Source organism: Nothoprocta perdicaria, unplaced genomic scaffold, assembly GCF_003342845.1.
Source record: "Nothoprocta perdicaria isolate Ctin4 unplaced genomic scaffold, notPer1 scaffold_92, whole genome shotgun sequence".
Lineage (NCBI taxonomy): Eukaryota > Metazoa > Chordata > Aves > Tinamiformes > Tinamidae > Nothoprocta > Nothoprocta perdicaria.
The window spans coordinates 1,098,322-1,119,999 of record NW_020456221.1 but is presented as its reverse complement, the minus strand read 5'-3'; the positions used below and the strand labels follow the sequence as shown (position 1 = coordinate 1,119,999).

Sequence of the window (21,678 nt, the reverse complement as noted above, 5' to 3'; positions counted from 1 at the left end):
ACATGATTTTCAGTGGAAGTGGCTGTGATACACATAAATTTTTAAACTTTCAGAGGAACTCCTAAAATATTTTCATATAAGTTACACGTCGTTTTCTAGTGACATCTACTAAAAAGGAGTGACATTATTATAGATGGCTTTGTTTTATGCTTTATAAAGCCAAGTTTAAGAAAAGATCAACATTTTCATAGTAAAAGAAGTTGAAAAAAGAAACCATTTAATCATAAATCTATGAAGAGAGGTACTAAAATATGATTTCACAATCACAGCCAAATTATCCCTATTAATAATGACTCACTTTTCAAACTACTGTAGTAGTTAAATAAGATTTAGCTGTGTTTTACTGCATGCAGCACAAATCATTACTTAACCAAAAGATCTTTCTTGTTTGTCAACCAAACAAGCTGGTGATAGAATGTCAAGATATTTTCTGCTTCAAAATAAATGCACCTTCCCTTTCCTTCTGGATCTAGAAAAGGGGACATCACAGCACAATCTCCAATTTCCTTTTGTTAACTTGGTTAGGAGATGTTGAAGGAGCATATCCTGCCCCTCTCCCCCTTAAAGTTCACACAAGCCTTGTCCTTGACTTAGTAGAAGCAGGATGCCAGAAATCAGGCCTCACACTGATCTCACATTATATTATCATGGATCCAGGAAATACTGAAATATTGAATCAGGAAATGGAGGCTTTAGGCAATGTTGTTTATGGTAGTGAAGTTAATCCCAGCGAAGGCAAGGTTTCCTGTGCTAATGATTTCCTTATGGACCCTATTTTTAGTCATTATCCACTGTCCTTGCCACCTTTTAGATTTTGGCATTCTGCATTCAAGAGTGATGCTGCTACAGCAAGCCTGGGCTGAAGGACAGAAAGCCAAAAGATTATCATGGTCTCCTTTACCTGCAAACAATGCAACATTAGCATGTTTTGCATCATAGGGACACCTGGCCATCCCACTGAATTCATCTCCCAGAAACTCCAGCGAATCCATCTGAAAAACAAAAGGGAGCCCTTCAGATGAAGAAAGAGAACTTATTACATGGCGTGTGACTTATGGTAATGTTTGTTGCTTTCTGGACAGGAAAAAAGTTTGTTTCTGTATTGTTAACTATATTTCTAACTGTGAATGAAACATCCAGCAAAAACGACATCATTAAATAAAACCACTCTGGAAAATCATCTCCTATAAGTCAGTCATGCCTTTAGAGGTAATCCCAACACATTTTACAAAAGTCTGGTATTTTATCTGTATGCTGGCTTCCCGCTGAACTGCAGCAGGCCTTGTGGTCTGCAGTTCTGGCAAGGATTCAAAATTTATCTTCAACAGTGATTCAACAGAAGCACTCTTATAAAAGCCTGCAAGCCGTAACAGTCAGAGAAGACACTAGGACAATTATCCGTATGTGCGTTTTTCTCCCTCGAGTCCGGAGATCCTTCTGTTCTGGTCACAACAGTGGTGCTCTCTTTCCTGATTTGCGCACTTAGGAGGATCCTCTCCAAGTCTAACTGTATCAGTGGAGTCTGTGTCATGGAGAAATCCTCTTACCATCAGGCAAGAATTAATCTGTGAAGAAACTGCAAAATCTGAGGCTTAAGTGTAACTCCTGGGAAATGAATTCACCCTAGGTAGTAATAATTATACAAATATACAGATCAACTTTACGCAAAGTTCAAGAGGATTTATTGAGCTACAGGGGAAAAGTACAGCTCTTACCTGCCTAAGATTCTGCTATTACAGCACTTGAGGGGTAAAAATATTCCTAGCATATTCAAGTAACTTGAACAGTTTATACTGTATAAATCATTCGCAGTACAAAATTGCAGAGCATGAAAAATAACCCATCAATCACCATCAGCTTTTCCAATCAACTTTTAGCTCCTAAGTTATGGGATCCAAGTAACTCAGTGGATAATTGGTCATCATTTTTTTCTGTCATGCAACTTTTCTGTCAAGACTCATAGAAGAGAATTACGCTAGCTGTGTATACGCCAGAATGGAAAAGCATTTCAAATGGTGCTGAAAGGAAACAAGTCCCGAGCAAGGGTCCCTGTGCTGAGCCTGACATGCCAGGCTCATCTGCACTTTCACTTCACAGTGCGGAGGGACAGCCATATCTTCTGCTTGACACCTCTTTAGTGCCCTGTCTCGACTGCTGGAAATATGAAGAGGCCAAGTCAGGGCGGGTGTCTGCGTGCCCTTCAGCAGACTCCCAGAGGTATTGCTATCCAGCCCTGGCAGATCAGCAACAGGTGAGGCAGTCTGCACAGGCCATATATCACAGGGAATGAAACATCTGCAGGAAGGGAATGGAACACCATTTATATCCCTCACATTAGGACTCCACGGAAAACTCTTTGTATTAAAAGACAGCTTTCTAGCAAGAGGATTGGTTGAAATTGGTTAGCTGCACTGTTGTTCTGAGCGTTAAGCAATGACAGGCAGTGGTAGCACACTAAATACAGTGCTGGGAACAGAAAGGCCAGCTGCATGCCAGAAGCAGGATGTCAAGAAAGGAAAAAGAAATGCCTATTAACAGAACATCTATTGTGTTCTTGCTGCTTTACACCAGGTATGTGCATCAACCCATTACCACAATGCAGGCTTACACTTGAATAAAATTTTTCTTTCACAGACTGAATGAAAACACTCCCTTTAGCTTCTCTAATTTCTCTAATGTGATTCTTTACACCTCTTGCAGTGGGTAAATGAGGTAAACCAGCAAGGCAGAGAAAGGAAGGAAAAACAACAGACACAAGAATACCACTAAGGAAGCTGGTTTTCTGGATGTTAACAACTCTATGCTGTTTTTCTTCTGATAACTCTGACACTTCTGAGTCAATATAAATGTGCTATGACTTCATTAGAAGTAGCATGAATTTTCTTTTACCTGAAGAAGATAAGAAATGACCTTTGCGACACAGCAGAATCTGAAAAAACAGAGCTTGGATACTGATGGCCTAACTCATTTCATTTCAAAGCTACTTTAAAAAAATCCATTGATGAAGGGTTTGTCAGATTATATGGGTAAAAGTCTGAGAAAATGGAAAATAAGTGGGAAAATAAGATGCAGTGCATACACTAGATCTAAGGAAGAAGTCAGTGTCTGTGAATTAATGGCCAGTATTCAAGGACCAGCATAGTTTTCTACAATGCTGTAGATAATGTTTTGTGTAGTGGAGTCCCACTTCTCTCTCCCTCTTTGCCTTTCCCTAAAGAGATCTGCTGTGCCATACCATAGGATCTTTACAGGTTCCCTCTCTGCTGGGTCCCAAACACTAATTGTTTTGTGCTTTACTGTGCAAAGTCCTTAAACATCTTCTGAAATGGCTTTGCAATTGAGAACAATACTATAGAGACATTTAAAATACATTATGCCAGTAATAATCCCCAGCATCAGCCTATGTATTAATGACATAGGCATGTCAATGACAAACTTAGGGACACTCTGAGGAATGACCTCACCTCCATCTATGGAACAGAGGATCTTTGCAGCTATGAAGGGCAATGCAAAATGACAATAAACTTCAGTTTGGAGGATGTGCAGAGAAGGAGGTTATCAATCTGACAATCCTCAGAAATCCAATCATCACTGAGTTTTGTAGCATTGACAGAAACTACTTTGAATGCTACAGATTTGAATGATGCACCGTTGAATGACATACCTCATACTGTTTGCCAGCATAGTTACAATAAATCCAAAAGAAAGAAAAGACATAAATGAAATCCCACAGACAGATTACATACCTTGTAGTTCCTGCAGGAAGGGTTGAAGGCATTTGTTCCACAAATAAACAATGTATCCTCATTTCTTTTTAGGAGAACCTTAATAAAATTATGACACTCATCCTGAAGAAAAATAATTATAAAAATATTTCAGCTATTGAATTTAGCATGTCTGCCATTATTTTTATGCTACAATCTTTCATCATCAGGTCTAAACTGGAATTAGCCACTCTGATGTTCTGGGCTTTATTTCAACTGTGTTTTAATTGACAGTGAAGAAGACACAACTTCCATTCCACAGGTATGGTTGCAAAAGATTGAGGATATGATATTCATATTATAGGTCAGATTTGCTGTTGTTCACATAAAATAACTGGTGATAGTATTTTACAACAACATAAGTGAGAAGAATATCATGTCTCTGCTTTTAAGGAAAGCAAAAGCTTTCAAATGAAATTAAGTTAAAGCAATGCATTGATAATAACTAGAAGGGGGAGTAGGAAGGTACAAAGGAGGTAGAAAGTGTTTTCCCTCAGTTTTGATCCCTCTTTTGTTAGTCATAATTTACAGTAGGGGAAAACAGGTGTATGAATAAATTCAGTCTTTCTACACTTGTAAACACTCACGCTTTCTGATGCTTTATACAAACTTCTTTGTCAGTTCCTAGGGAAGGATGGACTGCAGCACTTAGCTGCTGAGGCAGTGTTAAGCAAATTCAGTACACCTAGCATTATATTCAAAACTCCCTGAGCTCTCAGTTTTTCTGGATGTTACTGCAGTTCCTGTCATAACGTTTTATCACATGAAAGCAAACTATTTTTGCAAATTAAAGCCTTCAATAAGTTGATGGAAAAAGCAATTACTAGCAAAGAAGCGAATGGCCTGATCCATTCCACATCACAGACAGCGGCCAGAGATAATAGTCAAGCAACTAAACCAAAGTGGCAGGTGCAGGAGAAATGAAAATTGCCAACCTTATGTTTTCCCTTCATTCTGCATGTGTCTACATCAGCTTGTCTAGATTTCCATGTCAATTTCTGCAAAGATCAAGAAAGAAATCAATTAGAGCCCAGAAATCGTTGCATTTGATTTCAAAAGTAAAAGTCCCCAGGGTAGACTAACACCTGAACATATATTTATTGAAAGCTTTCTGCACCCCTTCTCCATGATTAATTCACCACTACAAAAAAAAATCAGTGATGCAAAACATTCACTTAATTTTTTGTTGCTTCATATACATTAAACTAGAAAAGGATCCCGTTTTTAGAAGTCTACAAACAACTGAATTTAGCAATAAGCCAATTTCTAAAAATATATGCACATTTCTTAAAAGTGCTAGATTCTATTTTATTTTTTTGCAAGTCAGAATAAGTATTTTCTTCTACAAACTCCGTCATTATGCTACTGGAACACGTATTCTGGTAGCGGATATTTTAGATGTGCAAAGAAACAAATTCAGGTAATTCTTATCACTTCAAGTCAGCTAACAGGTTCAGAGAGCCCTCTACCTACCAAAATACTCTTGATTTTACCTGTAAACATTGTTCCCCTGGAACATTTACAGGTGAGTCCCAGCCTGTGGTCTGAGGATCTGCTGTATTCTCTATACAGCCCTTTTATGGAGTCATGAATGGAAAGTGATATGAAGTGGTCCAATGCCACAGGCTGGTTAATTATAGTAAAGCTTATTTTAAAAACCTGTGGTCTATTATAATAACACCTTTGACATTATAACCATGATTTTGGACATTACTTGGATAGCGTAAACTGAGAGTAAACTGAGGCAATATGTATTCACTAAAGACTCTTAGCTTAAACATTTATTGTGAATGTTCTTCCCATTACGAGCCTTTGACCTCACTTTTCTGGAAAGTAACAAGGCATAAACTAATCTTTAGCATCACTGATAGCTATAAAACAACATACTTTTTTCCTCCTCTGGTGCAATCCATCCAGTGGCCAAATTTGTATGACCTTCCAGTGATTCAAGATTGCATTTGCCACATATTACACAACATACACGCCACGCAAAGGAGCTGAAGGGAGGCTACTTCTAGTAGATATATGTTAATGTACAATGTGGTCATGCAGACAAAGCTCTTCTTAGTTTGGACATAACTTCCCATGGAGATAATGGGAATCTGCAAGGTGATGCTAAAATAAGATTTTATTTAGTGAGTGCTTGCATCAGTGAATACAATTTGTGTGCATGAAAATGTGTAAATAGCATTTGCTTTTTATGACAAAAGTTTGAGTGTACTTAATTGGGATAGCACAGCAGTTTTAGAAAGCTGCAGAATATAAATGAATAAATGTTTGATGGATGTTCCAGCAGGGACCTCACTGCATTTCAGTATGGATTTCTTATCAGCCCAGCTAAATCACTTATCAGAAACTCACAGAGGACATGACTGCTATTCTAGCTTTCCCCAAATATGATTAGCAATGCCATCTTACTTTATTATTACAGTTTTTACAGTAGCGCTGGCAAGTTGTTTGAAACAATGTCATCTTCCTATTTATTTGAAGCTTGTTCTAGTGTCCTTGGTTTCTGGATCATGATAAAAGCTACTTACTTTGCTAAAATAAATTTCTTCTGTATGTGATGTGTCCATATCAACAGTATAAATATGGTCCCTGTAAACAAAGGGAAGCGAAACAAAGGCAAAGTCAAATGAAGCAGTTCATTTTCTAGGAAGAGAGCTACCTATCACAAGATTATCCACAATCCATTCAAAAAAGACCACAATTTTTATCTGGGAACAATACTGACAGCATTGCCTGCTTTTTCTAGTTAAACACTTCCATATGCAAACCCTCTTCTGCCCCATAAAGGATTAAAAAAAAAAGAGAGAAAGAGAGAGAGAAAGAGAAATTCTACAAAACTTGCAAAGATTCTTTCCCTAAAGTGATTATTTGAACAAATGAGATGAGCTCCACATAATATCTGCTCTATCAGAATTAGACTAGATGCTATGGTCTAGTGTGCAGATGTTTTTACATATTCTGAAATCAGTTGCAAATCTCCTTAGAAAACCTTTGGCAGCTGCCTGTGCCATTTTGGGTTAAGAAGAGGTTAATGCTTTTCTCTTCTTCTGTCTTTTTTTTTTAATTATGCCTCTAACCTCGGCTATGATAATTTGATTGACAATATGGAAGGGAAAAGGTTGACAATCACAAAACTGTTCCCAGGAATCATTCTTCTCTTCACACAGCGATGGCCAAATTAAACTGTAAAATATTCCTCTGGAACAAGTTTATGCTTCTTGCTTGCGATTTACTTTCCCGCTTTCCTGAGAACCTGGCTCTCCTTACAATTACCTGACAACCTCTCCTTGGAAAGAGGAAATAGATTCAGCTGCTCAGGTGAAGAGATATTTTTAAACATACTGCTGTGTGTAAGCTGAAAACAAGGACATTTTTGTCTGGTGCCTGTAGTTCCAAAAAACCCACCAACCCACAGAACTATGGTAAAGAACCATACCAAACTGGGGAGAGGGAAAGGAAAAACACTGAACATCTCATTTTTCCTTGAAATAACATTGACTTTTATAAAAAATACAGGAAGCTGTGCAGCTGGAGAATGATCTACAGCATTGAAGGGGTCTCCACAGGAGCCTGCTGAAAGTAGGATACAGACTGTTTCCATTTTAGAGATCTCTGCTGTCAAGATTAGTTTCATTTTATCAGGTTTGCGGGAAACAGCCATAGTCTTTAACTAAAACAGACACAAAACATTCGGCTATACGAAAAATAGGCAACACTTTTCTCACGTGGAGAGAAGGGGAAGCATTATTATTGGGAACTAGCTTAAAAAAACCCTACCGTCTTCCATGGCACTGGAAGCAGTTTGCTTTGTTAATGATGCCAAAATGAAAAGCTGTGGGTTTTTTCCCTCTCTGTACAAACTGCCATTTACTGTCAAGACAGGTTTAATGCTTCAGCTTATTATTTGTCTGACTTTATTGGCACAGCAGTGGTCAGGGTCAGTGCTGGAATAAAACTGCTTATTAGCATATCAGCTTCATAGATTACTGAGCAATTTCCTTTGTACGTACATCATTCTTTGTTTACGCCAGCCTTACTACGTACAAAACAAGGCACTGTAAGACCTCTAAAAATCCCCTTCCAGTACAGCTCTTAATTGCCAATCTTATTCCACAGTGCTTAGGATTTTTGTTTTGTTTTGTTTTTAGGGGACTTGCTTTCTGGTTTATAATGCAATCCAAAGAAAATTCAGATGCTGCATTATGAGGTCATCTTAAAGAGGGTTAGTATCAAGAAGACAGTGTATCATATTCTCATACCATATTTAAAACAGAGTTGTTGACAGTGTCAAGAGAAAGTGAAAGAGCTGTCAAATTATAGGGAAGGTTCTGTAACTACAAACAATAAAGGATTGTCCTTGCCCTCCTTTTCCCACTACTGCCTAACTCCTACTATCTACTATGCATGTGTACAGCTTGCTGCTAATTAAGTTATTCTAACACAAATTGACTTAATCCTAGGGCTTCCGATTTTCCCACCTCCAGTCAGCAGAACTGAGTTTTGTTGCCATAGCATAATCTTGTGGAGGAAGGGAATTTAAATAATGCCACCGGCTGTGCATGACCCTCAGCCACTCAGTGCAACGTCTGGAAATGTGTAACCGCGAGAGGAGGGAATCGCTCTCATGCTTCACGGGCTCAGTAAACCATTTTGTACACACATATGAGAGGTGACAGATAATGTGAACAAAGGCAGCCACCACACAATGCAATGGGAGGAGGAGACATCGTGGACTTACAAAAGGGTGTGCGAGAGAGAGAGAGAGAGAGAGACAGAGAGACAGAGAGAGAGAGAGAGAGAGAGAGAGAGAGAGAGAGAGAACGCGCAAGAGACAGCCACACAGATTCCCTTCCAAGGAGAAAAGGGAATGCAGGAGTTTCTTTATGCACCAGAGTTGGATATTCTGATTGCAGAGTAATATGGCTTCACAGGGTTCAGTGGCGTCAGCTTAAAAAGGTTGAGTACCTCTGTCCTGCAATTAGAGGCTTATATTGAAGCTTTTCCAAAATGAAACCAAATTTTAATTGATAACAGCCAGTAGAGAAGCACATGCAGACCCTGCATTCACCTGACAGACAAAGAAATTTCGTTCAATGTCAGTCACTCAGTAGTAAATCAGCAGAGGTGATGAAATCTGAGTTTGTCATTTTCCCCACAGAAACTGTCTGCAAAGCATAGTGATGGGTACTGAACAAAACAAACAAGCAAGCAAGCAAACTAGAAAGAAAAAAAAAATCCAATTAATTCCAGGCCTAGACTTTCAATGGTTAGTCATCTGTTTTTATGGCTTTTCAAATAATTGGGTATACATGTAAACTTAGTATCACTATGTTTAGATATCTTAAAAAAACAGCACAAACACAAGAACTGATATGATAGCTAAGGAATTTATGCTAACTATAGTTTTTAATTAATCTTGTTACAAGGCTTTTTGAGAAACACCTTTGATTGTGTTCACATTTGTTTCAGTCTCTAGGTTTATTACAACCACTAAAGGAGATGCAGTGTTACAGCTATAAACTTTCATTCACACTAATTATCAAAAGATGACTCATTTTCTGGAATTTATCACTCAAAGTTAAAAATGACCTTTGCTTTTTAACTTATATCACATAGTCTTCTCAGACCAGCAAGGATTCAATGACACATGGATGAGGAAAAGGATACACTTAAAAGTTTCTGAGTTACTGAAAGAAAAAAAAATGGTAAGAAGATTTCTTGTGCTTGAGTAAGAGCAAAGCAGATTAGATCTTGGCTCTTTTTTTTCAGGTTACTAGCTCCTAGAGGTATCTCAGCCCTCTCTTGTTATAACACTTTAAAAATGTCCATGGCCACAAAGAATGCATACACACATACAAATACACATACTCCCCCACAAACATCAATGTTCTTTATATCTTTTGCACACAATAGTTGCATATCCTAAAATATTTAGCAGGCTTTTCCTGTTGTAGAGGCAATTGCTTGGACACTGCAACATTGCAACTGCGTCAGTTTTTCAGTCTGGGAACAAACTATAAGTACAGCAGTGTGAAATCTGCAAAGCGGATTTACCACCTTCTCTTTGCAAATAATTTGCTGATTTAAAAGAAAACAAATAAGGAAAGCAAAGGGAACTTAGCCATGAAAAGAAGGAAATCCTGCCACCACCTTTCAAAAAACTCCATTCCCAGCCTGGCTCTTTATCACACTAAAAGTAGCAAGAATATTAAGCACTGGGCTAAGTAAAGCCTAGAGAGGCCTCCCTGTGGGACTGCCCATTCTTTGCACCCTGCAATCAAGTCCACAACAGTTCCCTGAGGAAGGGAGAAGATGCAGTGCACTTGGATATCTGGCTCTGGCCTGGCCAACAAAAATATTCACAATATGAATCCAAGTACTCCAGGGAAGAAAAGAAACAGCAGTGCCATGTTGTGTAACCACACGCTCTTTGCCAAGACCTGACACAAAGGGAAAACCAGGGGCAGGCCCAGGTGGCCAGTCATTTCCTGCGAGGATGCTCTGCACTGCAGATACCAGCTCTGACGTGAGCTTTTGCTGCTTTCTGTGCCTGGAAGCTGTGCATGTCAAGTAAGTAAGGCTTGAGCTACCTGGGAGAAGGGAGTGCACATGTAAGAAGCAGTGTGATGACCTAGTCATGAAAATGCAGTACTGAAAAAACAGTGTTTGGAGAACATCACAGAATCCCAGAATGATTGTGGTTGGAAGGGACCTCTGGAGATCATCTAGTCCAACCTCCCTGCTCCAGCAGGGACACCCAGAGCACGGGATACAGGGCGGCATCCAGGTGGGTTTGGAACATCTCCAAAGAAGGAGACTCCACCACCTCCCTGGGCAGCCTGTGCCAGGGCTCTGTCACCCTCACAGTAAAAAAACATATGATCCTTGTTTAACAACCTCAATCCCCACACCTTCTTGGCTGCAAGACCTCCACTACTCTTCCCGTTGCTTTTGGGAATAATTGCAGTGGAAGGGCAGCATGGCAGAAATCCAGACTAGCTTGCAATGAGTGGGAACCCAAAAGTCAGTGACACAGGATGTAATGTATGTAAAAAGCCTTAAGAAACCAAACTTAACAGATAAAGCTGCAGAGCTTGGGCATATGCAGAAATAGCAGTGCAGTTTTATAGTTTTTTATAGTAGTCAGAAAAGCGACTATGTAGGAACTGCGCTCAATGATTCTCCTGGTGAAAGCAACTAATTATTTCACGCCAAGTGAAGGTCAACAGGCAAGATCCCCAGTGTGGGACCCATCCCGCCACCCAGGGGACGGGGAGCAGCTCTGGGGGAGGAAAGCGGAGCGGTTCCCGGGGCTGCCGAGGGCGCTGAGGACGGGGCTGGCGGCTGTGGCTGCGCGGGCGGCTGCCCCTTGGGCAGCTGCTCCCGCTGCCCACCCGCCGCTGCTCCTGTCTGCAGCAGCAGCCCGGCTCCCGCCGCGCACAGCGGGTCCTGCCCGGCTCCAGAAGGAGCAGAAATCAGACAGAAAGCCGGCTGTTGCTGCAGGACAGCTTGCAGGGATCCAGGCCCAGGAGCTCTTGGGCTGGACTTCCCATTCTCATTACCCTGGGCACTGTATGAATTTATCCTACACCCATTGGATAATTCCCACCTTGAGACTGTCAAGCGCCTTTGGTAAGAACAGTCAAGGAAGAGAAGTGTTAATGTCTGATCTGTTTCAGTCTGGCAGTTATATGCAAGTCTAAATATATAATATAAGTAAATAAATATATAAATCAGAATAGCTCCACTGAAGCAGATAATGCTATGCTGAGCTACACAAACTAAACGCTGTCTCTATGCACAACTTTTACATGAAGGTATGTGTTTGTATTTGCATAGTGTAGTTCTCCACAAGAAAAATCCAGAAACCAAATTCAATTAACTTTGTTGAGTACATCAAAAGAATAGTTGCAAACATGTTTTTCTCTCTTTTTTTTGTTTTATGATATTTAAAATGTGCCTAAAAGAGTAACACTGAAATTTAAGAACTCTTAATCAAACATGAATTTGTGCACCAGCAGGATCATTCCCTAAAATTTGTAATGAATTGTGTGCACAAACAAAATTACAGGTTCCTTCAAGGTGATAATGAGCATGAACTCTCTCCATGATGATCCTGAACGACTCCTTTGGCAATCTCCATGCACCTGCATTCAAAGGGAGATGAAGGTATCCAGCCCTTAAAGGAATGGCTCAGCACCTTGCAAAACTGAGCCTTGCAAGAACTTCACTGACTAAGAAAGTTTCTAGTATGTCTTATTAACAAAGAGGAGAAAATTCAGAAGTAAAATATCTGAATATCTGTCTGAAATGAGCTCAGAATATTCCTTTTGTTTTTTGTTCATCCTTCTCAGTCTAAAAACAGCAAGAGGCAGTGAAGAAACAGGGGGTTACTGACCTAGCAGCAACGTAGAGCGTTCTGTTCATGATCATTATCAGCTGGATGTCCAGCCGGTGCCTCTGCGTGGCGTTCCGTCCTGGCTTGTGACCCACAAACACCGGGTACTGTTTTGTATCTGTGAGAAGAAAAAAAAGGTTCACCAAGAAAGATCAAAAGGCAAAACAGAATCACAAGGTTAAACCATGTTAACATGGTGCAACTGTGTGCCAAGCTACTCCCAAAACTCCAGCTCCTTTCTTCTCCCAGCAATATAGCTTTGTGCAGGAAGGAACCAGCACAGAAGGCTGAAAAGTTCTTTGTGGTTACAGCTGCTGTTTGCAGTTGTAAAGGAGAAAGTCATTTTTAAAAAATGAAAATTGTGACTTTTCAGAACTCAGACCTGCTCTGGCATACAGGTACTCCACACTTTCTCACCGTTTTTCTTTCACTGCTTGCAGAGCTTAAATGTTGGTTTCTGGCTGCCAAAGCCCATCTAGCAGGACAAAGCTGTTTTACAGTGGCCATCAATCACCACAAAGGCTAGATTGGTTAGAGCAAAAGCCTTGGCTTTGCTCCCTGTAAACTGCCAACTCCATGGGTTTCCTGCAGGATCAGGCTGCCATTGTAGAGCAGCTGTGGGGATTTCTGAGAAACTGTGGGTAACCATTACTTGAACTTTATAAAATGGAAGTCACTGAATATTATTTTGGCAACTAGTCTGAGACTGCTGCTCTTTTGGCAACTGGACAGCAATTTGGACTGGAAGCCCAGTGCTGAGTTCATGTTCTCAACAAGTAAGATTTGTCCCTTTGCTTTGCTAGTCAGCAGGAGTATTTACTTGCTTTTTCCAGTGGTTTATCTGGTGAGACCTTTAGCACAGCTGCGATGCACAGGTCTCACCAGATGATCTGTGTGTACTGTCTATAAAGAGTGATTGTTTTTGTCTAGGTGCCATCTTGCTGTTTAAACCATATACATGACTGTGACACCTCAGATGCACAACCTAGAGGTGGTGAGCTTAGTAAACAGAAAGATAAATGGAAGACAGGAGGAGCCCAAACCTCTGGTAAGAAGGAGCATTATCACAAAGCCACTGCATTCATGTATCAGATGGAGGTGACTAGCATTCAGCCATGCCTGTGGCTTTTTCCAACAAAATATTTTCCCAGAAGTATAGATGTGCCTCAAAGGAGTCTGTCTCTTCCCTCTGCTATAGCTCCAATGTTTTCAGCTACTGTCCTCTAAAAATGTTCTCCCTGTTAATCTTAGTCAAATTTCTGATTCATAGTGTGGTTTGGGCAGAGCACTTCAGACTTCCCTGTGTCGGAAAGCCTGGTGATAGCACTGGGCAGAAATAGTAACCTCCCTGTAAACCAGATGCTGAGTATTTCTGGAGAAACAAATTAGCAAAGTTTATGTAGGACGTATTTTGAGAAGCTTAATCCTTCTGACCAAGATTTATATACAAAGTGCCAAGTTTTAACTTTCATGCTTTCCTCTGTTCAATGCTGTTTCCTTTATACCTCACTGGTTTTACATGAGTGGGAGCCTGCACATTTGTGCAGATTTCAGCACTCTGTGATGGAGAGAGAAGTAATCCAAACTCCCAAATGATTAAGACTGGTTAAATCTATATTAGCAAGGGTGATTAGCATCACCTGACTGGAAATGCTTGAAGAACCAGCAGTCACATTAGATATGTTTCAGTTTTACTTGAGAGCGTCTCTAGTCTTGCTCCATGGACTGCATGCCTATCAGTTGGAGCACATTAAGTGTGCTGCTGGAGTCTGTCTTTCAGCTCAGTGTTATCTCAAAAGGTCTTTTTTACTAAGGCCCATAAAGCAACGAACATCAGGATATTCACTTCAAAATCAAACTCCTGATTCAAAATAAGATGCTAACATAAACCTGCTACCTACGGCTGACTTGCCAGTCATTAACACACTTTTACAGATGCAAGTTCTTCCTTTTAAATATCTGAACCCTTGGAAGTTCAGAAGACTTTGGTTTTTTTTTTTGTGTAATCGTAATTGAGCTGTGGTAAATGAGAAATAATCACATATGCTAAGCTTGTTTTTCATGGTCATATGCTCCGAAAGCTCTCCACCTGTTTAGCCACTAAATCTCAATATTGGCTTGCAGCTGTCTTTTACCCTAGATTTGGAGAGCCTGCCAATTACTCTAAGCAGTAAGAAAAACGAGAGATTCTGTTACAAAGGATTCTTTTTCTTGCTTTTTTTTTTTTTTTAAAGTCAAAATCTACAGTAAGCTTTCTAGGCAAAAATGCCAAATGCTACTGCGGAATCCATCAGTGCTTGAAGGAATAAGTTTGGTTCTTTGTGTTAGATCAATGAAATATGTTTTTGCAGCTTAATTTCGTTAGTGTGCTACACTCAATATACTGAGGTGCTTGATTGGTTATCCAGAACATTGTTTTCACAAATCACAAAAGCTGGAGAACTCTTTGATCATGAAAATAAAGCTTCCCTGATTTGCTCCTAGATAAAACAAGAAATTGGGTTTCATTATGCTATTTAAGTGTCTGTCTGAGGAGGAGAGAGGCTCCTGTTTTTGAGGAACAAGCATTTCATCACCCAGTAATCATAAGTGAAAGGGAAAACATCTTGCTCTTCTACTAATGTTGGAGAATGCAAACTGGCTGACCTGGGACAGACGGGGAAAACATTTTCATTCATCGCACTGTAATATAATATTGTTAACGGGGAGTCTGCTGATGGGCACCAAGGAAATTAAGACCTTTGCTGTTTATACTTACAGTTGCCATGCGAAATACTGATTGGCTCAGAATCTTCTGGGAAACCAGCCCCAGCGACGTGTAGCAGTGTGAAATATAGCAGCAAGGCTTCTGACCTCATAGTAGTTCAGCTGGGAGGCTTCACTTCTGCACTTCACCCTGTGGAGGACAAACAAGAGCTGAAGTGCTTTACATCGATGCAACTTCTACTAATGAATACAGAAAACTAAAACAGACAACGGAAAACAAAGGGATCTTTCATTCTCCGCATGCCTTTCACTGTAACTGAGGAGGTATGTTGCATTTCTAAGCAGGAATTGCCCTCCCAGACCATTTCCTCTTTGGCCCATGCCCTGGTTCCCTCTCTTAGTTGAGGAGAGACTTCAATATTTGTGTGTTACTGAGAACTTCCTGTCTCAGCTGCCTGTGCACAAAAAAAAGAAACTTTGTCCTTTGAACTGATGGACAGCTGACAAGAGTTTTCTCAGCAAACATTTAGCCTGCCATTTGTTTGGCTAGGTTGACACAATTAGATGAAGCAACGCATCGTAAATAAAAAAATACACTACATTATTCATGTTAAAAAGAGATTAAGGGTTATGCTACGGGACTGATTCATACCCTTCTGAGTTGTGAATCAAACGAAGAAACACTGAGAAAGCTTGATAGAGCATGCAGAACATGTCATTGGGCTTTACCATAAAAATATGAACCCATAAATATAGGTGCCATAAAACTAATACTCAAACTTGTGATAGAATAGAACTGTCTAAAAACACATTTTTGCCTGTGTTCTATGGATGCTTTCACTCATCCACATTTCATGTACCACCCCCCACCCCTAAATCTTGAAGATAAAAGGAACCACAGGGGCCTTTGGATATAGTGAGAAAAAACCACAGTGCATAATGCAGTAAATAGCTCATAATTCCCAGGCAAATTTCATGCAGGCACTGATCTGCAGGGGAAATCAGTGTAAAAGTGGGGTTTTCTTTTCATCCCTCCCAGAGTTTCAAACCTTTGATGCCACCTGCCAAAGATTCTTTCTGAACAAAGCTATTTTACAGTAGTCCATCAATCATTCAAGATTTATGGGCAGAAAGTCAAACTTTGTAACCTACATAGTCTTTGAAACTTAATTTGGCAAACAAAGTGCTAACTTGCCCTTCTACAACACCATTTAATGTTAGATGCCTATGTCTCCTTTCCCTATACCAGAAAAAGCATTAACAAGTTCTGAGTGTGGCATTTTGACTTGCAATTTCACAGACACAGCTGATTCCTCAGCATTTATCCTATTAAAGATGTCACAATAATTAATTTGCCTTATTGGATATTTAGTTTTAAATAAAATTTCAGATCTTATAGCTAAATTGGAATAGAGACTTCACTGTAGGGCAATACATTCCACAAGGAGTAATGATTTATTACACTCTATGCCTGCTTATTATTATTCAAACACATAAATTGGAAACTTGGCTGATTCTCTGTTTTCATTAATCAAAGCCTGAGTCCAGAAAAAAATAAAATTTAATATGAGGCACTGAGTGACCCCCTTAACCAAGCAATGTCAGCGGATGGCAAAGATAAAAGAGCAAGAATAACGTCGCATAATACAGAAACTGTCAGTCTCTCATATCACGTGTGAGGATGCATACTGGGGAACAGCACACACTTGCTCCAAGAGAAGAGTTTCCATCTAGCACTGGTTAAGCTGATAGCAATGCACGACACTGACACAGCAGTACCTGCCTGCAGACACTTTCCCTACGTGTTCCCTCCATTTGTCTCCTTAATCACCTCCTACATGTTGTCTTCACCATGAGCTCTCTAGGGCAGAAACTGTTTCTTTCTATTTGTTTCTGTGCCCAGTGGAGCTTCATTTACGGCCCTTAGGAATGCCCAAAGTAGAAATAAACATCAGACATAAGTGTAATACTTGGAAACACAGATTCCCTCAAAGGGTTTGAACTAAAGATAAAATCTCTCTATCTCTATTATATATAGATCTAAACAGAAAAGGGGTTTAATTTCATTCTCTTCACACCATTTTTTGAAACTTTATTTTGCTACTTCCAAAATTTGCCCTTCTAAGCACACAGTGAAGCAATGAAGTACCTTATCTTAATCTACAAACATTTCAATTGCAATTACTACCATCCAATACAAAATTATTCTTTCAAATATGGATGAGGAGCAACAGCTAAACAGGAAGAAACATATCAAGCAATCCAGTTCTTCCATGCAGACCTTATTCATCCACTACTGGTCTGCAAGCTGACAATTCAAACCAGCCCAGGCTCGCACTAGGACTCTGGGGCAGAAGGGGGGCTGCTTCTGCTGCTGCCTGTCAGCACTAACATCAAACACTGTCCAACACTGCATGGAAAGCACCAAGGTGGTGCAGACCAACCTCAGCCACAACACCGGGCAGTTATCAAAGCTTTTCTAGCAGGTGATCTGCACCATCACTCCCATGCTTATTCACAGAGATGCACCACTCTGTGTAAATATGTACCGGAGACAGACTCCAAGAAATTGAATAAATCCCAACATGCTTACTCTGTTATTTCATGGACTGGATTTTTTGTTTTTTTTTAACTGAGAAGAATTAATCAATAAATGTACTCTCTTACTGCCTCCTAAGAGATTAATAACACAAAGATATTTAGGTGGAGAGAATTCTGTCATTCTTCAGGTTGTTTTCTGAGAAAGGAAGGGAAAGAAGAGAGAAAAAGGTCTGATTCTCTGTTGCTGTAATATTAATACAATTGTTGGAATTCATACAAAATAAATGCAAAACATGTCTGTTTTGACCTGTCAGTGTTTTAAGCTGACATCTGCATCAGTGCCCATGCCAGTAAAATAACGGGAGCAGGACACCAGTTGCATCCAAAGGTAGCTTTTCACCAGGAGGCAATTATCAAACATAATATGAGTTTTGTTGTCCTTACAAGAGTTGAAAGATCTGTTTTGTTTCAGTAGAATTTCAGAAAGGTGCTGATTTGAGAAGGTCACACTTATTTTTAGCACAAACTACCCTTTTCAGCACATCCTTGTCTTTGGTTGGGCTCCTGGGAGTGATGCAAGTGGCCTCACTTGCAATTGTGCTGAAACTACTTCCTAATCAAAAGTGCTCCTGAATGCAGTGCTTGATGAAGCACAAGCGGGTAGCCAGTGATGCTGAGCAAGTGCAGGCACCATCTCCAAACAACAGCCTTACAAACATTATGGGAGAGAGCTCTAGTCATTGCAAACCACTGAAGGCCAATTTGGCTCGTATTATTCATCTATTCAGATCAAGAGAGAACTGGCTCTAAGAATGCCAATTCTTCCCATTCCAAAGGCGCTCCTTGCTCCTGTAAAGGACATGAGCGATAACCCCCTTTTTGACCCCACCCCCTTTTTGGTGGGGTTCTTTTACTTGTGAACACTTGGAATACAGCCCTGCAAGTGTGCGAGGGCAGGTTTTATAACTTGTGTCTAATGCAATGACTTTCAGCCACAGACTCTATGGAGTAGCAAGGTGCTTCCCGCACACCTGTGCCCAAGGCAAATATAATCACAGAATCACACAGAATCACAGAATATTTAAGGTTGGAAGGGACCTCTAGAGATCATCTAGTCCAACCTTCCTGCTCAAGCAGGCACACCTACAGCATGTGGCACAGGGCGGCATCCAGGCGGGTTTTGAAGATCTCCAGAGTAGGAGACTCCACAACCTCCCTGGGCAGCCTGTTCCAGGGCTCTGTCACCCTCACAGGAAAGAAGTTGCTCCTCACCTGGAGACGGAACTTCCTGTGCTTCAGCTTGTGGCCATTACCCCTCGTCCTATTGCTGGCCACCAGTGAGAACAGCCAGTCCCCTTCCTCCCTGCATTCTCCCTTCCTGAACTTATACATATTAATCATATCCCCTCTGAGCCGTCTCTTCTCCAGAGAAAACAGGCCCAGCTCACTCAGTCTCTCCTCATACGAGAGATGTTCCATTCCCTTAACCATCCTGGTTGCTCTTCTCTGGACCCTCTCGAGAAGCTCCACGTGCCTCTTGTCCTGGGGAGCCCAGAACTGCCCCCAATACTCCAGGTGCGGCCTCACCAGAGCTGAGCAGAGGGGCAGGATCCCCTCCCTCCACCTGCTGGCAACATCCTCCTGATGCAGCCAGGATCCCATTGGCCTTCTTGGCCACGGGGCACACTGCTGACTCATGGTCAGCATAATGATGCAAGATACCTTGGTGCTCTGACTTTTCTTTCTGATTGGGTTGCTTTGACTATCTAGGAAAGATGATTTTTCATCATTAATTGTATATTTCCCCACTTTTATCATTAAATATAAATTTTATCATTAAATATAAATATACCTTATGATCCCCTGACTTAGGAGAAAACCAGAATTTTGCACTCTTAGATGGAAACATCTCTGGGCTGGGGGGAAAAGCTCTCAGGTTTGTACAATCGAGCACAGAAAGTAACCAAGAACCTTGTAGGATATTTGCACACTACTGCAATGCAGTTGATATTAGTATTCCTCGAAGTGTACATACTTACACCACGGTGGTGTTCAATTTAGTAAAAATTATGTTGTCAGCATGGAAGAATTCCTCTTCCATTACGGAAGAGGAAGAAACTAAGACAGCAATGGCCATCCCAATATGGTTTCCAAGCCAAACGAAAAGGTCTGAGGCAATCTGAGGCAATTGCTTTCCATGGTTTCTAAAGTCCACAGTTACCTGATGTCTCAGGTGACAAGAAGCCACCATGATAAGCTCTGCTTTCTAACGTCTGATCTTTTCAGTGTTTAATGAGTAACAGTCTGAGTGGAAATGTATATATAGAACAGCTTCTTGGCTAAGGAAATCCTCACATGGCTAGTGACACAGTTCTCTGGTACAGGCTATTGTGTCTACAGCTTGTAAGTTCTGGCAGGGTTATATGTACGAGGTGGAAAATCCTAAAGGGAAGTGCTAACTTCCTTGTAAATGCTATAAAAGTCAGATTTAATCTTGAGAACACATTCAAAAGCAATGGCTGCCTAGACACATCTATAAATAGCTATTGGGAAAGACGCTCTCCCATGTTATAAAGCCTCCCATCTAGCTGCTTTAGCCTCACTGTACAGCCAGGAAACTCCAGTGTAATTTGGAGAAAAATCAAAGTGTATAACCATGTCAGATTTTTCCCAGGGCATAGTAAGCTGGATCAGTGATGGACAGATCTAATCTTATTCATAATTATTACAAACTTGTTTTTTTTATCATAATGGCATATGTCCATATACGACAGCTGCACTTCCATCCACAAATTATTAAGCTTAATGTGAGAATTACTACACAAAATTCAATGGTCTGTGTTATGCATGGTGCAAGACGAGAAAACTTAATAGTCATAAACACCCATGACTATATTAACGGAAAAGAGATCTCATTTCTACAAAAATGTAGAAATAATCTTTCTTTAAAAAGCCTGCCCTTCAAAAAAACGCTATTGAGAAGGTACAGTACTTAACCAGAGGATGAGAAAACTAAAATTTTCAGTCTGATGAGCTACTGCATACGGAAAAACACATAACATGAAAAAGTAGCAGTCTGTGAATGGACCCAGAAATATTCAGAAAATATTCCGATCATTATATTCAGCTACTCATCATATGTAGTATTTATTACACTGTCAGAAATAAATAAATAGATAAAATCACCATAAACAAGGAGGGGGGAAAAAAAGTGTAAAGAAGTGTAACTAAACTGCAAAAGAAGTAACAAAAATATTTGAGACTCTCTCGTGAAAAGGGTGTTAAGAGCATTCAAGAAACCCAAGTCCCTTGTTAAGTCTCTCCGAAAGAGGCTCGAGGGGGCGAGCTCTGCCTCCCGCACATCAAGAGGCTCGCTTCAATCCACCAGCACGGGCCTGGGCAAGGCAGAGCTCAAAAACACTCGGCTGATCTGAACCCCTTCCCCTGCTACGGTGCAGATCTGCCGTGCAATGCTTTCAAGCACCTCTGGCCTCCTCTGGCTAAGCCTCTGGAAGCCTCTCAAAACTGTGGAAACTGTGGAAGACACTATTGTTAATGCTATTTACCCCCTTAAATTCACCATTCCCAGAAAGTGAGACAGACAGTCCTACGAAAGCCAGAGAAAAGAATGAGGGATAATGCAAGGACAGGAAAGGAGGGGAATACAACCTGCGGGCTGCAGCTTCCAGCAAAAGAGGCAAGCTGGGCGGCTGAGGGGATTCGCTCAGGAGTGCATCCTTTGTGTGCGGCACAGCCGTCGGCCACACACCCGACAGCACCGGGGATCCTGCGGGGAGCAGATCCCGTGCAGATGGGAGCGAGCAGAAGCTCCGCGGGTGCTCGAGGACCCCGAAAGGCAGGAGACACAAGTGGTGATCAGCAAGACACAGCACAGGGTGCCAGACGTTACAACCAAACTGGCACATGCAAAGACCATGTCTGGGGTGGATGGCAAGCTCTTTTGCTGTTTTTGTGGCATTTTTTCCCTTCCTCTCCAACGGTTGCTGCTCAGTCACCTGAATGGTGGTGCAGGTGGCCACAGAGACTCATGCCAGCTCTGTGCCCACCATCACTACCAGCCTCCAACATCTTTTTGTGACCCACAGTGCAGCCATCACTCATCTTTTCCTCTCCTGTCCCGCTCCTGTTGTCTCTACAGCTGGCCATTCATTTCAAGCAGCCAAAAAAGCACTCTAGCACTCCAGGTATCTGGCCCCTGCACCAGGGAGGCTGGTGTGTGAGTGCATCAGGGCAAATGCT

At 41.0% G+C, this 21,678-nt stretch overlaps 1 protein-coding gene across 2 annotated transcripts in view; it reads right to left on the bottom strand.

Moving 5' to 3' along the window:
* The window catches only part of SEMA6A (semaphorin 6A), a 115,082-nt gene that overhangs the window by 49,955 nt on the left and 43,449 nt on the right, over nucleotides 1–21,678 (bottom strand). For both annotated transcript variants that reach the window (XM_026052857.1, XM_026052858.1), the window contains exons 2-7: nucleotides 14,930–15,067; nucleotides 12,172–12,289; nucleotides 6,302–6,362; nucleotides 4,700–4,762; nucleotides 3,747–3,848; nucleotides 902–992 (exon numbers count right to left, since the gene is read on the bottom strand). In XM_026052857.1, the coding sequence (XP_025908642.1) occupies nucleotides 902–992; nucleotides 3,747–3,848; nucleotides 4,700–4,762; nucleotides 6,302–6,362; nucleotides 12,172–12,289; nucleotides 14,930–15,029 (535 nt within the window). In that variant the 5' untranslated portion in view covers nucleotides 15,030–15,067. The remainder of the gene's footprint in view (nucleotides 1–901; nucleotides 993–3,746; nucleotides 3,849–4,699; nucleotides 4,763–6,301; nucleotides 6,363–12,171; nucleotides 12,290–14,929; nucleotides 15,068–21,678) is intronic.